This window comes from Ylistrum balloti, unplaced genomic scaffold (assembly GCF_031769215.1).
Source record: "Ylistrum balloti isolate Yb309-2 unplaced genomic scaffold, AGI_CSIRO_Ybal_v1 Utg370230, whole genome shotgun sequence".
NCBI classification, from domain to species: domain Eukaryota; kingdom Metazoa; phylum Mollusca; class Bivalvia; order Pectinida; family Pectinidae; genus Ylistrum; species Ylistrum balloti.
The window spans coordinates 673,673-697,558 of NW_026782190.1; the positions used below are offsets into that span (position 1 = coordinate 673,673).

At 33.7% G+C, this 23,886-nt stretch overlaps 2 protein-coding genes and 1 non-coding gene across 3 annotated transcripts; 1 reads left to right on the top strand and 2 right to left on the bottom strand.

Moving 5' to 3' along the window:
• The first annotated feature begins 1,146 nt into the window (after positions 1-1,146).
• On the top strand, positions 1,147-8,025 carry LOC132552021 (membrane protein FAM174A-like). Its single transcript, XM_060216167.1, has 3 exons — positions 1,147-1,539; positions 5,806-5,969; positions 6,936-8,025. The coding sequence occupies exons 1-2, from the start codon at positions 1,214-1,216 to the stop codon at positions 5,942-5,944; spliced, it is 465 nt and encodes a 154-aa protein (XP_060072150.1). The 5' UTR covers positions 1,147-1,213; the 3' UTR covers positions 5,945-5,969; positions 6,936-8,025.
• Positions 8,026-15,051: 7,026 nt separating this feature from the next.
• Positions 15,052-23,781, bottom strand: LOC132551971 (large ribosomal subunit protein uL4B-like). Its single transcript, XM_060216117.1, has 9 exons — positions 23,715-23,781; positions 22,728-22,896; positions 20,715-20,960; positions 20,203-20,327; positions 17,762-17,891; positions 16,195-16,318; positions 15,862-15,945; positions 15,652-15,682; positions 15,052-15,310 (listed from the first exon to the last, which is right to left on the bottom strand). Exons 1-9 carry the CDS (start codon positions 23,715-23,717, stop codon positions 15,182-15,184), a joined length of 1,041 nt encoding a protein of 346 aa, XP_060072100.1. The 5' UTR covers positions 23,718-23,781; the 3' UTR covers positions 15,052-15,181.
• LOC132552035 (small nucleolar RNA SNORD18) lies at positions 20,410-20,480 on the bottom strand. Its single transcript, XR_009554316.1, has one exon. It is a non-coding gene; the product is annotated as a small nucleolar RNA SNORD18 (small nucleolar RNA).
• Positions 23,782-23,886: the final 105 nt, after the last annotated feature.

Below are 23,886 nucleotides of genomic sequence, written 5' to 3' on the forward strand. Positions count from 1 at the left end.
ATAAGTACAAAAAGTCAGGCTTCATTCAAACGGTCTTATATACATTGTTATCTTAGTACTGGGCAGTAACAGTCAAGTGGCAGGGCAATCCCCAGACAGCTTGACGGTTACACTTGACAGTGAACTTATCGGGGTGATCCTTCCAGTGGGTGTTCAGCCTGGTTTTTTAAGCTATTCACCGAGTTTTGGTTCAGTTGGTAGAGCCAGTGGATTGGATTATCTTACCGGAGACTTGGGTTCGATTCCTGGTAAGGGTACAGGAATGTTTATGTTACCTGTTCTTTCACACTGCAATTGGCACCCAACGCGTGGAACCCTGTTCTCTGGCATAATAATGGACCGGGTCTACCAACTGTCCGAGTCAAAGAAGCATGTTCCGTCAGGTGACTGACAGAGACCGCATACACTATACACAGCCACGCCAACTTAATCCTTTTACAATGGTAAGGTTACATTTCATCATAATCATTACTGCAGAATTTGAAAGCCTTTGGTTTCTTATTTTTTTAAACCGAGAACCAAAAATGTATAATCATTATTGGATCATTCATTAAATAAAGGCCTCCTACATTTTTGGTGGAGGCACGTGTGTTTAAAGTTCTGACTGTAAGTTGAACTACACTTTGTCGTACTTGCATTTCGGAGCCGCAATTTCTTGTTTACATTTCTCAAAATTCCCGCCATATTGCGGTAAGTAAAGTCGTAAATGTATAAACTTTACAGTTCAAGTTTTCAAATATTTATTGAGATATTTCTGAAATGAATTATATCTTATACATTTTATAAGATGTGTTATTAAAAATAGATAAGGTTGATATCCATTGAATATGTCGTCAAAATCACATGATACTTTGTGTTGATGCTGTTTTGATACCAGGATATTTAGTCTGCATTTGTCTATTTTTAAAAGACATTGATACGCTTTTATAGATGCTATGAAGTGTTCGAAATATATACTATGATCGCATATTTTGATAAAAAATTTAGTTGAAATGTATACATTATCGAATATATTTCAAATGTTGAGGATATAATTAAGGTATCCAATTTTCCTATTGGCACTTTTCTCTCGGGTGTTCTCTTAGCATTTCGTTCGATTGTATAGTATCCTAGAGGTATTCCGATCATATCACGCCGAGAGGAAAATGAGGACTGAGCTTCGTTACGAAGAAAACTAACATATTTTAGAATATTTAACGACATATTGGAAATCATGGATTTCAGAAGACATGTTTTGACGGTGTTAGTGCTGTTTGTGTGTATTCTCATCGCACAGAACCAAGCTGCGTCAAGTTCGAATGACAACAGTGACGTGGACATTTCCAGTGTTTCGAAAAAGTCTACAGAAACTGAAGAAACAGCCGCACCGGTTAAGCCAACAGTGTCCAAAGACAATTCTACATCCAATAATACTGATTCAGATTCTGACGGTTTCTTGGGCTCATTGGTAGAAAATAAGGATATGTTGCTGAGAACGCTGTACGTGCTCATAGGAGTAACCTCAGTGGTGATCCTGTATTTCGTTTTCCGGGCATGGAGGTGAGTATTAGACAGGAGTTTGCCCATTATCGTGTATATCCTGATATGCCTACTCTATTCCACGTAAAGAACATTGACTAACTTATTAGTATTTAAACTAAAAACTTTTAGTATGTTTACCATTCTGACAGAACTCTCCGGACATTGTAATTGTCACTAATTCTTGATTCGTTTTTTCTCGTGTTTTTGTTTTAATTTCTATCTTTCCTGCAATACTGAATTGTCCACATTACACAGCCAATGTGTTAGAAAAAGTAGAAATGAAAAAAAAAAGCCGTCCTGGATTGACCAGACAATGCCAGGCATTATCAGGATGAGGAAAAAAACACAAATTTCATTTAATACGCAAACTAGTCTTTGATACAAAATTTGGAAAATGGATTTTTAAATGAAAATAGCCGAAATCACTTTAAACTTGAAGTTTTTCACTGGTAGCATTAATCAGAGACATATATAACACATGTATACGTCTCTGCATAAATCTAGTTATTAACTGGCCTACATAGCCTATGTTACCATAGTACAGTTACTATAAAAGCGACTGTTACATCAAATTGGCCAACACATATTATAAACATCTTTTAGTAAAAAATGATTTACCTTATCATAAATTAATGCAACTTTTGATAATGATATGAGTCTATGGACAGTTTTGATATCAGCTCTTACATCCACCATAGCCAGACTGATACAAAAAAGGCAGAGCACAAGAATACCAAATTAAAGTTAGCTGTCTTTCTTTAGATAGGGTGTTAAGGGTTAGAGACTGTGATTGACATATTATCTGTTTATATGGATGATGGATTAGGTCACACTGTATAGAGCCTCACTTGTAGCTGGTAGTAATGTATTATATGCAGGATGTTGGGATTTTGATTTCATATTTACAGATTAGCCAGACTTGAGAGTTTAATATTTTTAATTGTTATTTCAACATCTGGTAGTACTAGACACAGTTTGAGTTACAGGAGTTCATTTTCACTCTGTTATTATGATTCAAACCTAACCTTTCATGCTTTCTTTAGGTACTTGTCACAACCTCATTTCATAAAGTCTTTGTTTGAAAAGTTGACATTGAAAAAGCATATTGAGAAAATAATAGAACCCAAAGAATGTTTCATTACTCACAGAAAGTTGCAATTCAGAGCGAGTTTGAAAATGTTTGATCGTAACAACCGAGTGAGGGAAATGATTCTGTGGCAAATTGAATTTAAAAAAATGTGAGCATGTTGTTTACTGCTGGTAGGATGCTACTTGGAATGCATAGCTGTGGTTGACCAGTTATAAAGTTCCCATGGTTTCAATCTTACATTGTTGTCAAAATTGTGTTTTATATGGTCAGCAGTAATTGCTCAGTTGTATTGTTGATACATGTATGGTATTCTACATCCATTCCGTAGAATCTTATAGAACAAACAATAACAAAAATGCTCAAGTTTAAAGCCAAATTTTGGCTGCTGACTGTTGTATGTTTTTATTAAGATTCAGCTTGATCAAAACTTCAACATGGTAACCACAGTAGCCATTTTGTAACATGATTGCACAACTATGTTTACGAATAAAACCTACCATTTTATGAGTGTCGGATACTTTCTAAAAATGTTCATAATTTGAATTCATCAGAGTTATAAGACAACCATTAGCTAATTATGTGGTCTGTCCATTCATTAGTTGACTGTAAGATGACCACTAAGGACCAGGGCCCTCTTGTTATTAGATGACCAATAAAGGACCAGGCCCTCTTGTTACTTAATATATTTTCAAATCATGCAATAATAAAAATAGAAGTATCAATCTAACCTCAACATTGCCATATTTCATTCATGTAGTCTTCATGTATGTGATATATCTCAACCCCATGTTCTGAGACTTGGTAAAGCCCCAATATATGCACATTTGGTAAATTCACAAGATTCAGAACATTTCTACAAAAACTTCATCTTGGTAATTATGTTAAGACATACTAAATCTTGATAGTAGTGTTAAAGGTCACCAGCAACAATATTTTGCTGTTATCTGTATTTTGACATAGATATCACCGTGGTAGTACCTTGAATCAGTTTTCAATATGGTTGTAACTCTCAGCACTTCCGCTTTCTCTGGTAGCTTTCCGGAATCTTCAGGACCCAAAATCTGATTTTAATACTAGACAGGAATGACTGGTGTAAACACAGTGAGAGTCCCATTTAGTGTAGTAGTTTTATAATCGGTCTTATTTCAGTAGTGTGTTGTGGAGGATATTATAAAACTAGTGAAAAATCATAGAACTTCAGTTTGGTGAAGATCTTAAATGTTACATTGTTTGCAAAAAGTAAATTTCAACAGATTTTTTATCAATACCAATGTACAATATTATCATCTTGAGTATTTCTCAGATAAGTTAATTTTTACTTGATAACAATAGATTATATTTTCTCTCTGCATTTTGAGTGAAAGATACATATATCATTGAATATATATATATTCATTTAATCAGCAAAGTAAATCAAGTGTCTGTTTTATAGCTTTATGTCATGCAAGTATAATTTCTATACTGATTTGCTAGAGATTTTTCAATGTCCTCCTGTTGGCTAATACTTAGTACCACTTAGCTATAAATAGTATCACTATGTCACTTACGGCATTGTTCATTTAAGTGTCAGAACAATAGCAAAATGTTTGCTGTTTGGAAGTTTAAATATTTTTTTAACATAATTGAACTAAAGAAGAACTGAAATGATAATAAGTGTAATTACAGAGTATAGGGATTGTAATGAAACTTTCTACGGTAGTGTAATGTGTATACAAAGGGGGAAAGTAGTGTGAGGAAAGGAGTATTGTAGACTTTTCTAACTAAAAGGTTCAAAGCCAGAAATTTCATCAATTATCAATTTATCATGCATGGTTTGCGACCAGTTTAAACTGAAAAGTATGTTACTATACTATTAGAAAGTTATTGAGAGTGTTACAATGCTCAAACTATAAGCGAGTCTGTACTCATAGAATTTTGATGGGATTTACAGAAATACTTAGAATTTTTACATTGTGGAATCCATTATATTTTGCAATGAAATTAAAAAGGAACTCACGAAAATAAATTATAGATTGATCACTGAGTGGTAAGGTGTTTGGAAGTTAGCAAGACTACAACAAAATAGACAATATTCATGATGTTATTAACTAACATTATATTCATGATGTCATGAACTAAAGGGAGATTGTGTTTTATCTTGTTGGTGATATCATAACTAGAGTATATTTATGTTACACTAACTATATTATCATTAGTAACTAGAGAACTAAGGTACAGATTCATGTTTCAAGAAAAGGCATTCCTTTGCAAAAGAGAAATGCTGTAAGCAATTATATCACACATTAGTATTTCAATATGATGGGCTGAGGCCTGTGGCTAAATTGATTTCAGTGATAGGAGTTCCCCATTATGAATCTACATTAAGTCACTTTTGTCCTGATAGAATTAGCTTTAACTGATCTAGACAAAAGTATTGTCTATCCTGGCAATATCAAATTAATGTAGCCAATCAAGGACCTCTGTGTGACTTGAATTCACCTAGCCATGGAATTCTTCATCGCGTGTACTGGTAGCCGTAGCATAATAAGCAGCTATATTTTTCATTCATTTCATGATCTGCAGTTTAAAATGTATCCGGTACTGTAGTAATTTTATAACAATAAAAAAAGAAGTCTATTAAAATCCATGGTAATATCAGTTAGGTCCTATTTAGGTTTATATGTATGTGACATTTTGAATTTATTTTGACAAGTTATTCAATAGGGCTGCCCGTATAGCCATTCAGGATTTTGACATTGCAGTTTTTAACTGGTGAAGTCTGTTATTTCTCAAATTGTTGTAGGGATGTTTTGAAAATTTATAGTTAAGCATCTCTTGTTTTAAATCATATTCAAATGTTCATTAGTGGTCATTTTTTATTTTAAGGTTTTAAGTTTGTAGCTACTCGATCTTGTCTTCCTTTAAAAGAAAATTTATCAACAAAATTTTATACCAAAATAACTGCCAAAGTCTATGGTTCAGCAGTAGCCTGGGAATTGTCTTGGATTAAGGTAGGGTGGGGATGAACAGAGAAATCACAATCACTTACAGCTAAAACATGAGGTAATATTGTGAAAGATTATAAAGAGTGATATGTATCACAGGACCCAGCTAATAAAACAGTGTGTTATTATTATTTCATGTGGTAAGAGACCTAAAGAAAAATACTGAATATAGAACAGAAAGTCTCATGCCAGTAAACATTGTCTTTTTAGAATCAGAGGACGGCGATCAAAGTCAAGAAAGTATGGACTTATCACAACAAGAGGATCAGATCTGGAAATGGCTCCATTAGACGCTGATGATGAAGATGATGATCTGACAGTTTTTGAAATGAATGATAGACATAAATAACAGTTCGGAACTTTACCTATCCCAAGTAAGTATTCCTATTGTAGATTTCAACAAGGACACCATTTTATATGGTTTAGTGATGATTTGTTGCTTTAAAGTTGTAAATATTTGCTAGTCAAGTCCTCCTTTGAGGACAAGATTCATACAGTACACATTTGTCAGCTACATCAAGCTTATTCCATTCATATGTATAATATACTCTGAAAACTGAGAAATTTTAATGTACAAAGTAATATCAGAGATGATGTTCACACACGGGGTTCAAAGTGTTTGGTAATGAGCGTGTTATTTGGTATGACAACAATGCTTCGAAGCCAATGGACCGAAACCTAGATATCTCATGAATGCATAATGCAAGATTCTTATTAATACCACATTTTGGTATAAAATATTTGATGTTTCCATTTGTAGCAGACATATTCATGGAGCAGATTTTGAGACGGAATACAGTACCTTACATCCGCCCCATGATGTTTTCTGCTTGACATGTACTTTAAGTCTATTTGAACACCAGTATAAAAAAAAAAACCACTTATTGTCACGTTAGAATCAATAATTATCTGTTTCTGGTGCAAAAAACCACTATATTATCCGTACCATTCATTTGATTTTGGTTACACTAACTGCGGTATGCATTCTTTCAGTACTAGGTTTCTGTACTCCTCATTGGCTAATGAAGCACCATTCTGTTTATCATACCAAATTACACACTCATACCAAACACTGGACACCATGTTACAGATGCTGTGCTGACTTCATTTGCATTTTTTGCTTTCATGTAAATAATTATTTTTTTGTGGGTGGGCCTAACCTTATCATGTATATATATGTTATGTGTCTTTTTAGTCTAAGCAGAACAGATATATCATATACAGAAAAATGAATGTACTTGTTATTATTGATTAACAGACAGGTGCCTTTTCAGTAACTATGTCATGAAAAATAAATATGTGAAAAAAATAACATTTATGAATAATCATTTCTTTTCTAGATGTGGCCTTCTCTTATCCTCTTCACATTCCATGATGTTGCTGTTAATGAGTAGCACCGCAATAACCTCCAACCCACTGACAAAAGATGGTAGGCGCAGACACGATAAACTCAACCCACTGACTAAAGATGGTAGGAGCAGACACAGCGATAACCTCCAACCCACTGGCAAAAGATTACCATAGCAGACACACGATAATCTCCAACCCACTGACTGAAGATGGTAGGAGCAGACACAGCGATAACCTCCAACCCACTGACAAAAGATGTTAGGAGCAGACACAGCGATAACCTCCAAACCACTGACTAAAGATAGTAGGAGCAGACACACGATAACCTCCAACCCACTGACTAAAGATGGTAGGAGCAGACACAGCGATAACTTCAAACCTCTGACATATTTTGACTTGAAAGGATGCCCACTTATCCTGTACTTCACTGGCAGGTGTTGACTTTATTGAATATCTTTGATATTTCTACTAAAAATTGGTGTTTGATGATGATTTATCAAACAGAAGTTTATTTAAAACTATTTACAATATACAATGTACTACAACATATCTTTTAAATCTATCATGTAGTGTTTTCATACTATTCTTAAATTTCAACATTTTCATATATAAACAACAGGTAAACTTCTCAATACATACAGGACATGCTTTAAATTCAGGATTGAAAATGCATAAGTGTGTGATGTCTAGAAGCAAGACAAATCAGAAATGATTATGAAATCCAAGTAAATGATATAGGAATGATATGAATAGGTGCTGTAAATTTAGTTTATATTACAAGGCATATCTATATTATGGTGTGCTTCTTCAATCAAACAGTGAATCATGTAATGGAATGTAGTTATATTATGAATGGTTAGTCATAGAAATCATACACTCAAATCTGAAGGAAAAACAGATTTTTATCAGATGTTGTAAGTAATTACATGAACCATGGACAGTGTCAGTGCATGAACTTTATACGTATCATTTCATATCATCCGAAGTAATTTGTCGTCAATTATTCCATCTTTTCTTAGAATACAGTAACTGTATTTTGTGAGATGACTTCATCGTCTTAAGAAATCATATACTTTAGAAAACTCCATTTTTATATCCATGATTATGTTATATTTATGAGGTTTGAAATTTAAAATTCAAGGTTTCATGATTTAAACGTGATTAAATAGAAGTTCTTTTGAAATATTTAAATACCTTAATACATTATTTTCGATGACTGATGATTAATAATGCACATATCTAACTCACAAGTTAATTACAATATTTTCATATGTTGTATTTATCCTAATAAACGCTCCCGGGGCTTAACATTTTTCAGTATGTAAATGTTAGAAATTATCATAAAAGGGTTTTTAAATGATCTATAGGATTTCATGTAAAACTAGTCTATTTAATACCTTATTCAATGTGAGAAAGGATGGGGGCGGGGCTTTTATTAGAGAGGGGGCTATTATTAGAATAAATATAGTATACAGCATATATGTGTACAGATAAAAACCCTAAGATTTACAGAGTGTCTTTTGAAAAGTTTAGAGTTTAGAAAGAAACTGTAACTGAAGGAATAAAGGAAACCTTAATGAAGGTACAGCATATATCATTTTATCTTCTAGAAAACAAAAAATACACTTCTGGTGTAATAACCAGATACTCAGCAGTAAAGGGTTTTACAAAGAGCTTTATTTACATCAAGTCACAGTCTTAGGATGCTGAGCATTAAGCATAATTATGAAATCAAAAGTGAACATCTTATCAAAAATCTTGCTGTGTCATCATATTTCTTTATTTGTTAGGTTGCTAGTTTGATAATCAGTGGTAAAATTACAGCATAAACTTGCTTTACTTTGTGAGTTTTTTTTATCAGTTATAAACACAGTTACAGGATGAACATGCTTTACCTTCTGGGTGTGTTTATCGGTGGAAAACACAGTTACAGCATAAACATGCCTTTCCTTAATTTTGAGTTTATGTTATAATATGTGGTATGTATTATTGTATGTGAGGTGACGGATCAAGGTAATGATGGATGAACATTAGTGATGTTCAAGGCAGGGTAAAACTTACCTAAGTTTCTAGCACATTTATCAGATAAATCATTTATGTTGCCATCTGATATGATATTCACACTTACATTTAGATCATCCTTGTTAAAAATTACCAATAAAGTATTTCAGAATGCAACTTCAACGAGTAAAAGCTGATTGAAAAGCTAGAAATGTTTAGGTATGTTTTATTTCAGCCTTTTGTTATATTGTGTTATATGATAAGGAAGTTAGCTTTATTTAAAATGTTCAGATAAATATATATATACATTCTATAAATGTCTTCTACAATTATATGTTTACTTTGCTTATTTTATCCCCTGCAGTTTTCTGTTGATGTTTTTGTACAGACTGTAGCGTATGCATAAAAGTTATTGTATGATATTTTCATGAAATATAATGTGTATATCTGTTTTCGCTTAATTAATTGCAAACTTATATTGACTTCAGGAATAGATAACAAAATCCTTCAGATTTTGTTTTGAGGCCAATGTCAGCAATCTCTACCAGCGTTGTCATTCCTTACAGTCTCAATATGTAAGGTATACATTGCATCCTAGGAGCAGTTGACTATGTTACTAACTGGAGTATAAAACTTCATACTACATATATAAAATAATAACAACAAGTTAATTTGTTGACAGCGGCCAAAATTGACAAAGCTGTTTTTGATGACAGGTTGTCCATAAAAAAGGCTTTTGTTTGTTTGATAAAGATGATAAAAGAAAGAAACAAAACAAGAAATGGAATATATATTGATCAGGCGATAGCTAAATAAATTTAAACATTAAGTAATGGAAGCAAGGATTATACTTGTGTTATAAAACATATTTTGCTGATAGAGAAATCCACTTATTGTGTTTATGTTTTTAAAATGTTCTATGAATTTGTTATTTGTACTGCTTTGTACTAATGACTGTGCCAACATGATACTTCTTTTTTCTGTCATCAATAACCCATCCCCTTAAAAATAGATCTCATACTGTGTTGTTTGTAGACTTCTTTACACTCACAAAAGCAATCCATGATGACTGGTATAGTAATTGCCCTTATAGGAGTAGAGAGTGTAAGTCATCATGTTGAGATAGTAATCTGTGTAAGTCCTGTGGAAGCTCACAGTAAATCTGTGTATGCCATGTGGGACTGCACAGTTAGTCTATGTAGGCCATCATGTGGAGCCTGCACAGTTCATGTGTGAGCTATATAGAGCCTGCACAGTAGTCTGTGTAAGTCGTGTGGAGACAATAGTCAAGATGAGTGGAGAAATCTGTACAAAGAGGTAAAGATCTTAATGTCCTTTCACTGTGCGATTTCATGATGGTTGTGATTAAATTTGTGAACAATGTGTTAGAAAAATTGACTCCTGTATAAAAGCTTGTTGTTTCTTTGTATGTTTTTTCCATCATGTTATTTTTGTTGGTGATTACTTAGGTTTAAGCTATTATAGAATTAGTCATATTTGGACGAGATGTGACTTTGCTCTTTAATTATTACAAATACAATGAAAAATGAAAAATTATCTTGCTGTTGATAACTTACACAGGATCTGGTTTTTTACTTTTCCCATCTTTTGGGTGCTTTGGATTATCAGTCCCTTACAGATAACAAGGAGGACTATAGTTTCGCATTGTGTCCATCCGTCCTTCCTTCTCTCCCTCTGTCCTTCACTACCTGTCACTGAAACTTGAGGTACATTTTGACCTTTGACCTACACAACAAAGAAAAAGTTGGCCAGAGCTTAATCACTTAAAGTGCATTCTTGGCGTATATTTCTAAATTGTCTTATGATTTAGATTGTTATGAACAAACATTACTTTGGTACTAAATCTATTTTGTATGGCCAATAGTAAACATAATAGAGGCATACAATAAAGATCTATATTGGTGTGTACATTTCAAATTTGCCAATGTTATTGTTTATTTTAATGGAAAAGGTTCCTATCTTTCGTTTTCCTTTTTTTGTTTTTGATTCATTGTTCAGCATTTCTTATCACATAATTGGGTTTTTTAAAGTACAATATGTGCTCTGTACTGTGTAGGAGTAGTCACTTGGTTAATCTGTATTATATTAATAACACTTTACATTGATAGAATTTTTCTACATATATAAAACAATTGTACTATTCACCTTCCTAATGGTAATCATTTGCTCATAATAATGAAAAATGTACAAAGTGCAATATGTGTTTTTTTGTGTGATAATACTCACTTGTTGGCAGAAGGTATAAATTCATTAACAGAAGCAAATAGAGCCTTTGGCAGTTTATTTTCGTTTTGGTAATACATGTAGGCATTGTTTCATTTTCATATTTATTTCTTCGTCAATATGTATATTTTGCTGAACAGTTTCGTTTTGAAATGTGTTACAAATAGTGGTAAATAAATGCTTTTAATATGGGAATATACAATATGTTGTAGTGAAAAGTTTACTCTATGGATGTGTTAGTAAATCATCACAAAGTTAGGAGTTGTTGTTTGTATGTGTTGAATGTTTTTATGATCAGGTTTGATAAATTAAGGATGTTATGAAGTTATGATATGTAATTACACTAAATGTAATCCAAGAGAGAAAGTGTGAGCTTTTAATGTACAAGATATAGAGCCATATAGGGTGATGGTGCTAATTGTATATGTGGTCCCTGTAGTAGCACTCACCTGTTGCCATGTATACTACTTTACAAATTATACCAGGGGTGAATTAAGGGCCTCTTATTTTACAAATTATACCAGGGGTGAATCAAGGGTTTCTTATTGTACAAATTTATACCAGGGGTGAATTAAGGGTCTCTAATTGTACAAATTTATACCAGGGGTGAATTAAGGGTCTCTAATTGTACAAATTTATACCAGGGGTGAATTAAGGGTCTCTAATTGTACAAATTCATACCAGAGGTGAATTAAGGGCCTCTTACTTTCAAAGTAAAATTGGATATTTCTTTCATTTCAGTTTATATACAGAACAAATTACAACTAGATTTAAGTAAAAAATGTTTGTATTTTTTATTGATAAATTACAGTTAGGGTGTATCTACTTTCCTTTTATGGTTACACAATTTAGCCTTTGCCTAGGATTTCTTTGCATTTGTGTCTGTTAAATTTTCTTTCTTTTTATAAATTCACTAAGTAATAGTTCCCAGGAATGATGTTGATTTATATCGTGACATTTTTGATGGGGTTTCATGGGTAGCAGGGGAAGACATCAGAATTAAAGGGACCAACACATCAAAACTGCTGGATGATTATAAATATTGCACATTGAGATACCAACATTTGAATACTTTTGCACGGCAACACAGGTAGAAGACATTAGGTAGAATTCAATTGATGCAACATAGCATGAGCAAATTTTTACTAATGGGTCAGCTAGGGAGTCAAATTTTGCAAGGAAGACTTATTTAGTAAAATCAACAGTACTATGTCATGTAAATCTTTTTTGGATCAATTTGTTTTTTGAGATATGATCTTGTTGTTTAAAGTAAGGTGGCCCTGAGGTATGTGTAGTGTTGCATGTATCCCTGTCAGGGTGCATACAGTCTTGAAAAGTCCAGAGTTTTGTTAGGTGTCCTGGAAAAGCCTTAGATTTATATTTGCCATTAAAAAGTCTTTGAATATGTGATTCATTGTTAGAGACTTACACGACTACGAGTCAATATGCTTTCAGTCCAAACTGGAAGATTGGATCTGTTTATTGGAAGGCAAGGGTTCAAAGACAGAAAATAGGCATATCAGTTCAGAAGATCACATGCCAGCAAGAAGCATCAGCCATTGTAAAAATTGTGAATCTTATATTTCTTTATCATGTTCCCTGAAATTAATTTGGACCTTTAATGAAATGGCCTTGAATTGAGTTATCAATTCTGTATGCACTCTGCCTGTAGTTATCATTGATTATATAACTGTATATACATGTCAGTATCAAAATAAATCTATTTTGAACATTGATCTTTTGTTAAGTCATTCTTTATTGTATAAAACCCACACACCATGTCTTCCTGTCTATTGGTAACCAGGGAAAAGGATGCAACTTCGTGACTATGAAACTCTGGTCTACTAGTGCAAAAACATTGTGATTTTCAAGGTCAAATGCATGAAAAGGCTGGAGCATGATGCCTTCCTTCATTCTCTCCAATGTAGCATGCCATCTTTGTAGGCTTCAAGCTACCACAAGAAATACTTTGGTCAGTTCTCCAATTTCATAAAAATTTAATCATTAATTCTGAACACAATGAGCTGCCCATCTATTTGCAAATACAATTATCATGGACCAGAGGTATTTCACTTCATTATAGTGTATTCACTTATGTGGAAAACTTCATGAATAAATTTAATCAAATACCATTTTTGCCATTGAAGCGCACAAATACTTTTTTGCATTGGTTTGGATGAAATCATTGGAATGTCTGCTGTGGTCTTTGTCAGAGGGTTACACTAGCTTGAATATGATGCCATAAGCAAAGGTCAATATCTGAATAATAGGATCTTCTAATCACTCAGATTCCTTTTAAATTGGATAGATTTACAAAATTTAAATCAATATCGTACTTTCTCCATTTTCACGAAACTGACTGGGACAATCTTTCACACATCATCACCACATCCCTGACCAAAATTGAAAGTCACCAACAGGAGTTGGCTGGTTCATGCCCAAAATTTTGAAGGGGTCATCACAGGTCAAAATCACCGAGTGTTTAAAGATGATACTGTAGGGCAAAGAACAACCACCGACAACTAGATACGACATATCAAAAGCAGTCGCTGACAAGTATGATGATGATGTTGCAAGAAAAATGATTCACCATTAAGTTTTGAATATAACACCATAGGTCAAAAGTAAGAAGAGAAGAGGTCAATTGTGCTTAAATCTACAACCTGAATATAGCATCATATTTTCAAAAGCTTGGTGCCCACTGTCCATATTGCTGTAAAGGTCTTTGATAAGAGGTCAAGTATCAATAAGGTTTTTGTGTCGCCTGCAGAGCTGGCGGACACTTAGGGATCACTTTGTCCGTCCTCGTCCGTACGAAAGTTTTCTGGTCTTTTTTCGGTAATGCTTGGAGTTATCATAATGAAATTTGGCATATGGCTTTTTGTTGCAAGGGTACAGATTAAGTACGATTCCCAGCTGTCTTTGACACTTTTTGGCAGAGTTATGCCCCTTCCAACTTAGAAAATTTCCTGGGAATATTGTTTTCCGGACATTTTTGGCTTATGCTTTGAGTTATCAAAATGAAATTTGGCATATGGCTTCTTGTTGCAAGGGTACAAATTAAGTTTGATTCCTGGCTGTCTGTGACCCTTCTTTGCCGAGTTATACCCCTTTGAAATTCTCTTGTAATATTGTTTTCCAGATATTTCCCAATTATGCTTTGAGTTAATATAATGAAATGCTGTATATGGATTCTTGGTGGAAGATTACAGATCGAGTTCAATTCTCAGCTCTCTGCGACTCTTCCTGACCCATTGAACTCAAATTCTTTGGGAATATTGTTTTCTGGAATTTTCTTGGTTTTACTTCAAGTTATGAAAATGCAATTTTTTATAGGAGTTCCTGGTCAAAAGTTATGCACAGAGTTCGCTTCTTGGCAGCGATATGTTCCTTTGAACTTAAAATTTGCAGTTTTCCCATTATGCTTAAAGTTACAGAAATGAAATTTGGTATTACAACTTTATGGTTGATCGTTGCACATCCACTTCAATTTCTGAGTGATCGTGACACTTTATGCAGGCGACACATACAGTTCCAAGGAACTCTTGTAATTTTGAACAAGGCATCACAAGTAAAATGATAAAGGTCTTTTACAGAGGCCCTTTGAAAGTCAAAAGTTATGGTCACCGATAAGATGCCAGTTATAATAACAATTTAAAATATATCAACATGCATCATTTGTACTGCCCAATCTTTTTTCAAATGTAATTTATATATACATATATTCATTTGGAGAATAAATTAAGTTGTTAGATGTCATTCTGTGATTCCAATATTCTCTAATATTTCACAACATATTTTCTTTGTTCATATGAGGCCTTTCAATTAAAATTTATTTTGAAAGAGAATGAACACATTGACAACATCTTGAGATTTTTATTTGATGGAAAACTAGTCAAGTCTGCTGCTCTGCTCACATGGTGCTTATAATCAGACTGTCCTTGGGTTCATTTGGAATTTTCCTTTAAATTTTTGTGAAAAGAAAAAAAAACTACTTCTTTCCCTTGCCCTTGGCGGCTGGTTTGCCCTTAGCAGGAGCAGATTTAGCCTTGGCTTTAGCAGCAGCCTTAGCTGCCTTGCTTTTGGGAATATTATCAGGTAAAAATTTTCTTGGCTTCATCTGTAATAGAAAGAAGAAAATATCATAAGTGATGCCATGGTCTACAATAATGCATAATAACTAGAAATGATTGGAGTTGCATAAACAAATATCTGCAGCCATTACATTCATTTATTTTCTTACACAAAATCTGAAATCCTGGATTAGATGTAAATACTGAATACTGGCAACAAATAGTTGTACCAGACCCAATCCTGGAAAGCCCCCTCCCCCCAAAGAAGTATTATACACAACTAAGGTAAGGATCAAGGCAAATCTACATATAATTAAGCAGCAATACAAGAATTATCAAAGGTGTTTTATTTGAACAGCCTACAATCTGATAAACAAATTTAACTTACTCTATTTCTGGTAATCCTCTTCATCTGACGTCTGTTAAAAAAAAGTTATAATGAAGGTTAAGATAGAAATCATTGAAATGTGCAAATTTTCATTACTTAATGTTAAAGTATCACAACATTTATAACTAGAAAAATCACTTTTTATAACTGAACAAATACTAAAAAGCTTTCCACAGCTATATAAGATTGGAAAAAATTGCATTCACTTACTTTGGAGCTCTTATAGCACACTGGATGGCATCAGATGTTAAAAGTTTTCCAATGTCTGTATTAACCATTTTCTGATCAGGTATTCTGGGGAAAAATAAAAAACAAAACATAGAAAACTATCTCTTCATCAATGATTCAATCAAAATATGACAATCAATAAACTTACTACATTGCAAATCTTAAGTGATGGCATAAACATTGATATATGTTTGAAATCTATTTAGCAATTATTAAATACTCTGGAAACCAAGGTTAAATAAAGGAAAGTACTAGCTATAAACCAATACTTAAACTGAAGGCACCAGATGGAAAATGTATTGTAAAGATACTTACTTTACTTTGTATAAATCATCCAATTGTCTGAATGCACTCTCTGTCCAAATACAGAAACGTCCAACATGGCCACCAGGTGCAATTTTAAGAAGATTCAGACGTGAAACATTTATGAGGGTTATTCCTGGAAGAGATGAAATCTATTGTAATACAGCATGTCAGGCTTCAGAGGATCAGTCCAATACTGAAATAGGTACAGTAACTGCCACAAGGAATTTTTTGAATGGATAGAAATTACAGATAAAATATTCAAAATTTATAAAGCGTAAATTCTCATTTTTGAGAAGCTTCAGACATGCCCTGTCAGCTATCATTGAGTGATCTCAAAAACACGGACCAAAGGCAACTCATCATTTGCTTATCCTTTGGCAGTTGAAACTATGAAGATATATTAATTTTCGATCTTAAAGTTTCAAACTCAATATCCTAAATTGCAAACACAAGGAAATTCCACATTAAAATTTGAAGCAATGCATATATTAATTTTCAGAAATAAACAATTTTTTTTACAGAATGAGATATTTAAAATAACAGATACTACATTTAATGTGTCCAGAGTATATTGACAAAACGAAGAGCTTCAGATCAAAAACACGGACCAAAAGGCAACTATAGGATCTTAAAGTGTGGCAAGTAATATGAAAGGGTCAAAAGAAAATAGCTAGTTAAAACAAACTCAATATCCTAAATTGCAAACATGCTAAGGAAATGTCCACATTCAAAATCCTCAGACATGCACAGCAATGCATCACTGATTGATCTAAACAACACTCATCAGAAATAAACAATTTTTTTTACAGAATGAGATATTTAAAATAACAGATACTACATTTAATGTGTCCAGATTATATTGACGAAACAAAGAGCTTCAGATATGCCCTGTCAGCTATCATTGAGCGATCTCAAAAACACGGACCAAAAGGCAACTCATCATTTGCTTACCCTTTTGTAGCTGAAACTATATTTTCATTTCAAACTTACAGAAACTTTCGGTAAAACTTAAAGAAATATTGATTTTTTGAGGAGACCCAAAAGGGAGGGACCTTAAAGTGTGGCAAGTAAAATAAAAAGATCACAAGAAAATGGCTACTTCACCCAAACTCAAAATCCTAAAATGTGAACATGCTGAGGAAATGTCCAGCTTTTTGAATTCCTCATACATGTTCAACAATGAATCACTGATTGATCTCAAAAACACGCTTGTCAGAAATTAGTGATTTTTTTTTAAAGAATTAGATAAATAAAATAACATATTACATTTAATGTGTCAAGACTACATTTACAAAATAGCCCTTCAGACATGCCCTGTCAGCTATCATTGAGTGATCTCAAAAACACGGACCAAAGGCAACTCATCATTTGGCAGTTATAAACACATATATGTACCTGGGTTTATGCAGAAAAAAAAGCTAACACAATAGGTATGCCAAAACATGAAAAACACTTATTTTTGTTTTGAATTCTTTAAGCTCGGAGTACTTTCAAAACACGAGCAAGTCAAAATACAGAACTGGTTTCCAGATGAAATTTCATGCTACATAACACAAATAAGACAAATTTTACAAACCTGGAATATTTCTAAATGCTTTGGATATGCCATTATCATCTCTGTAAATAACCAGTGGACCTCTGCGCATAATACGACGTCTGTTCCTCATCTTACCCTTTCCTGCTCTGAAGCGTTTGGAATTGTAAACCTAAAAAATGATTGAATAAATATTATATATTAACCTAAAAAACACATGTAAAATCAAACTAGTTGTTGTCAATTTATATTTTTACAATTCAAAAAGATCCCAGACAGATCTTGACACCCATCATTACTAGATCTTTATTTTTTCTTTGATATTTCCCATTATTTTCTCTTCTTTCCTGTGTTTTTGCCCTTAATTATTTGAAATTTGAAAAAAAAGTAATAATGACAATCTGAACAGTCAAATCCAGAACAGTTGCCTGTTGAGAATTTCATTATTCTATCAGTTCAAAACATAAAGGGCACAACCAGGGACCAAAGAGAACCTATAAAATCAAGAATGGTCCATCCAGTGCTTCTAGAAATAATAACATAGTTCAGGGACAGATGTAGAACTGATGGATGACTATTCAATTAGTCATCTGATTACTGTTAGCTAAAAATATATTGAATGTGTAAATCACTTACTACCGATGAAGGGAAGGTGTGAACGACACACTTACTATAGTATTGAACAAAGTATTGATACTATTGTATTGAAGTATTCAAATAATCGAGTCAAGTATACAACGACCTCTGTGATTGGTCGGGGGCGGAGTTTAGACAACCTGAATAGTTGATCTGACACCCAATTTGTTCCGGTAGGCGGAGTTAATGTACACTATCAGTTACATAACAATTACTAAGTAATCGCTGGAAAAATGTCCGACGACGGCAACAGTACGCAAAATTTTCTTCGACGAAATTATGTCCGATACGAACGATATGGGGAATCCTGTTTTTGTACAAGGCGATGTGGTTGTGATGGATAATTGTGGATTCCATCACCATAGACAGGGAGAGCGCATTTTAAGAAATATGCTGAAAGAATATGGCGTGTCCCTGGTTTTTCAGCCGCCTTATTCCCCGGAATACAACGTAACTGAATATGTATTCAATGTCATCGGGCAAATACCCGACTTGTGTCAGAATTTCTGGAACTTGCAGTAGTAAATGCTCTAGATATTCCGCCCAACCAACTTCAAAGATTTTCACATGTTGCGGATATGTATAATTTTCGATGGAAAGATAAAAAATAAAATAAAAAATATATGGGACCACAGAATTCCTTTATTTTTTAATGCAGTATGAATTATCGGCATATATCAGGAGGTCCCAGGTAATTCGTAATTCTTTGTTACATATAATAGCTTGGGCTTAAACCGACATATTTTGAGCCAACCCTCCCCCCCCCCTTTCAAAAAAAAAAAATAAATAAATAAAACTAGTACAGAATGACTATATGACTATATTCACTGTTAAGATGTTATGAATTCTCCGGTCCCAGTGATCTAACCTGTTGATATATATTTTGTACGTAAATTAGTTTAGTACTGAGTAACTTTCGTTTTCTCGTTGTACCATCGATGGAAAAGCAAGGTATCATTGGGTGTAGAACGAAACAAATGGGACAACCCAATTAGGTCTGATCTGAAGCCACCTGTGACTTGGACTCTTCCAATTAACCTCTCGCGACAGTCGAGTGTTTGTAAAATGCCGATGTCTTCACAGTATTTTTTCACCTGGCTCCACCCACAATCGATCTAGACTTGGCTCTGCCAATCAGAGAGCTTGTTGCATAAATTTAAGGAATTCGATTGGTGAAGTACTTCAGTACAATACTATCAATACTTCGTTCAGTACTACAGTACTTGAAACGTTCACACCTTCCCTTCATCGGTAGTAACAGGAGTGGTAGGGAGCAAAACAATATAGGCCTAATCATGCATATTTCAGGTGTGCCATGCCAATATCAGAATGTATTCTTCAATCAAGTCATATGTGATATTGAAATATAATGAAATGACTAATCCAAATTCTGCTTGAGAAGGAAGTGCTTCATCTTATTGCAAAACCTATAAAGCCACAGATTTTCTTCAAAAGATCTCTAAGTATTACTGATGTGCCAGAAAAATAATATAGCAAAACTACATGCTTCAATCCCTGGACAAGATTAAAATGCTAAAATAATATTTTGAAAGTTGTAGGTTGAAGTCAATACAGGACAGAACAATGAAGTACAATATCACTATTTTCTGACAGACTTAAGCAAAATCAACACTCAATTATTTCTTTATCACTGACATTTTTCATTATCTCATTGCGTTTCCATTTGTTGGTTATTAGTTATTTATTTATTATACACTCACATCTAAAGTATTGTATCTGAAGCTATCAAACAGTGTATATATTGTGCTTGTATTGCATCTGGGGCCAGTGTACCATTCCAGCACCAATTCCTTATTGTTTGTTATCCTTTAATATTGCTTGCTCACCTTTTGGATGTCACTCCATGCTTTTAGAGTCTTCAGCAGACTGACGGCCTCCTTTGTCTTTTTAAACTCCTGGACCTTGTCACTGACCACCAATGGTACTTCCTGTGTTTCCTCGATCCTGTGGCCTGTTTAATACCAACATATTACACAAAGGAATTACTTTTCATATGTGATCCTAGAGGATACCCTTACCCAAAACATTAAATTTGTGTCAGTATGCCCTGTAAAATATCATAGTGTTCTCAAAAACACGGACCAAAGGCAGATCATCACTCACAAAAAACAAATTATGATTCAGAAAGGTTTGAATTAACAGATTATATCACACCAATAAACTCACACTTGATATCATTAACTTACAATTGGTAAAATGAAAAGATAAGAAAATTGATTACAAAAATAATACTTCGCTTAATTCAATTTTTCAATTGTTTCCAGTATTGAAATAACAGGCTATGAAAATTCCTCAAGGAACAAATTGATATCCTGAAGAGTCTGTTGTGCTTATGTACCTTTGGACATCACTAAGGCTGGGATTCCTGTAGCAGCAATAGCTGAACACAGTGCATACCGCCTCTGGTTGATATTAATCCTACGGTGCCACCTACGCCAGGTCTTTGTTGGAGCGAACATGCGTCCTCCTCGACACATGTTACCAAATGCTCCCTGTCCAGACCTGTGGGTACCACCTCCACGAACACGGGGAATTCGAGCTACGGCACGGCCAGTTCCCCAGGACTCGGCAGATGTTTGGTGACCTAAAAATTTAATGATTCATTTAAATTTCAGAAAATCTTTTCCTATTTAATTTTTGCTCATATCAGTTATAATTAGGTAGATTTAATGTCTACAAGATTTAAAACTCATACACTACAAGAAAATGCATGAGGAGTTATGACTTGCATTTTCATCTGGCAACTTAATAAACTATGACAACTAAAAGAGAATTGTCATAACAGAAATTTTGTGCCACATCTTCATTGTGAAGATCCAGATGGACCACATGTAAATGATTTTCCATATATATGTAGCCATATTTTTTTATACAAATTTTTCTTAATTCATCAGATATCTAAGTCAAAGATTATTTTACTACATGTCAGAATTTTTTTTCTTCAATTGCTTTCCAAATATTGTAAATCTTTCAACTTTCCACCATTTGCTCGTTTAAATTTCAGTTCATGCTGCACAAGAATTTTGAGAAATTAACATTGTTATATAACTCTGTTGTCCAAAGTTTTTATTGTCTTGCAGACTCCACATATAAACATCTGTTTTCATCTGGAGAGGTTTCTTACAATCATTAGAGGTGTTAACATAAGGAGGAGAATGACACAGCAACCATCTAATCTGGTCCAAACAAATAGAAAATTCTGTTTTTGTTCCCATCCCCTTCCTCCCCCAACGGTTATTACACAACAAACCTTCAACTGATATCTAGTCACACTTTCAATGTCAATGGTCATCAATACATCTACTATATACAGGACAGAAGGATGTAACAAATCTGACTAACACATTGAAAAACAAGTGACTGAAAGTATCAGCAAGACAGCAATTACTTGTAACTTAATCCCCACAAAGACTGACTTAAAGGGACATCACTGTAAAAACATTAATTTTGGTAACAAATGTTCATGTTTTATACATTTCAAGTTAGGTTTCTATGCTATCCCAACATTCAAGGTTGATTTCCAATGTCCAGTTTGACCACTTTTTTGATTTGGAAACCCCTCTCAATGAAGCACAAGAAGTTCGTTTTGGAAACACGAACACATAATGGCTGGCAAAAGTGACAGCGACAGTAGTGACAATGTTGATGTACTTGATATATCCCAAAATAAAATAGGAGTAAAATAAAAAGTTGCTTTAATGTGATGTTGCTTTAATATCATAATCCAATGAAAATAGAAGAGATCTGTGTCTACAAGATTTAAAACCCATGCACTACATATATCAATGCATGAGGAGTTATGACTTGTATTGTAATCTGGCAACTTCATCGAAGCATGGCAACTATCAATAGAGAAGCCACAACAGACCTGAGCTGCCCCGTCTAGTAAACTCTCACTTTCATGATAAATGTCAAGATTACTATATTGTTAGTTTAAATGCAGGTATTTTTAAAAGTAAAAGACAAACTATGAAGTAATATTTCAGATTTACTATCATCATTATAATATTAGAGGTACTGATAAATCTTGTCCTCTGATGGATATATCAATTAAAGAACTCTGATCAATTCTTTCCAATAAAATACCATTTTTTAAAATCTTTTTTTTCTTTTTATTGAAGCACAAATCATGACTCAGAAAAAAAGATATTTAAAAGCAGGTAAATAACTGTTTCAAAACTCAGTTAAATTTTTTTTGTTACATTGTAAGATACTAAAACAATAAAAGTTATTTGAAGATGATATCCAACGAAGAAAATGTAATTTTTTCTATAAAGTAAACTATCATACATGCCACATAGAATTACAATTCACCTCCTTTGGCCCTAATTTTCTAATATTAAATACTTGCCAGCATATTTGCTAACAGCGTATGGCTGCCTGGAGTTCTTCTTCATCTCTGAATGCACAAATGAGACTATGTCTGGTCGAATAGGGGCCCTGAAAACAGCTGGCAGGGTGACATTGACGTCAGTGGTCTCACCCTTATTGTCATAGATGCTGATCAACGGTCTTGCAGCCTAAAACAAACAAAATTTAATATCAAGACTCAGACCTATGGATTACACAAAAATTGGTTCCCCTTCTTCCAAGGATGCTTCAGACCACATTTGATTAAAAAGATTTAAGAACAGTTGTAATCTAAAGGAAAAGTTGACAAATGAAGGACGGATAGATGCAGAGGTACCTAGTTTTGATACTAGTAAAATGGAAAAATTTTATCAGTCAATAACATGTGCATGCATGCAGAATTAATCAGTGTCTGATAATTTGACAAACTGATATAATGGATATAGAGTGCAAAAGAAATGTATTAATTTGTTGGTAAATCCCCCCTTCATTTCTACAGGCTTTTCCTCAGAAGACCGACCTCAGGAAATCTGAAACATGCCATATCCCTAAAACCCATACCTTGACCACAGGGATTGGTGAAAGAAAATACATGTGCGACCCATATCCATTATTTTATCATTTGTAACATGCAACTCTTGCGAGCAAATGGAGACCAACGAGTGGCAGCTGTTAGTCTGTAACCTATTGAAATGAACCTTACGTTATATATTTATGTCTTTCTAACTAGCAATGCTTTCATGTATTCTTACTACTTTAGCAGCACTACAATAAATATTTCATATAAGAGCTGCAAAATGTCCGATAACACTTCCCCCACGTGTTCCACGCACTACTGAATGTCTACCGGTAAGTGTTTTCATGGCTTTAATCTAAAATACCCGTTATTTCTGAGTAACATGTCTCGAAATAAATTGAGGAGCTATTAAGCGTGTAAGTTTTCGGTATTCTATATCCAATATTGTATCTATTTTGATATATTTATTACCATTTTCGCTGTGCGGGCTGAAACGTGCACTTCTCGTGGCTACTTGGCGGAAAAAGGCCGATTTTCGTGGCGCATTAATATGATATCGTAAAAATTTCATTTAGTGCTAACTTTACCTAATTTAATTTTTCAGAATCAAGAAATAAGAATTTTGGCATAAAAGAATTAGATT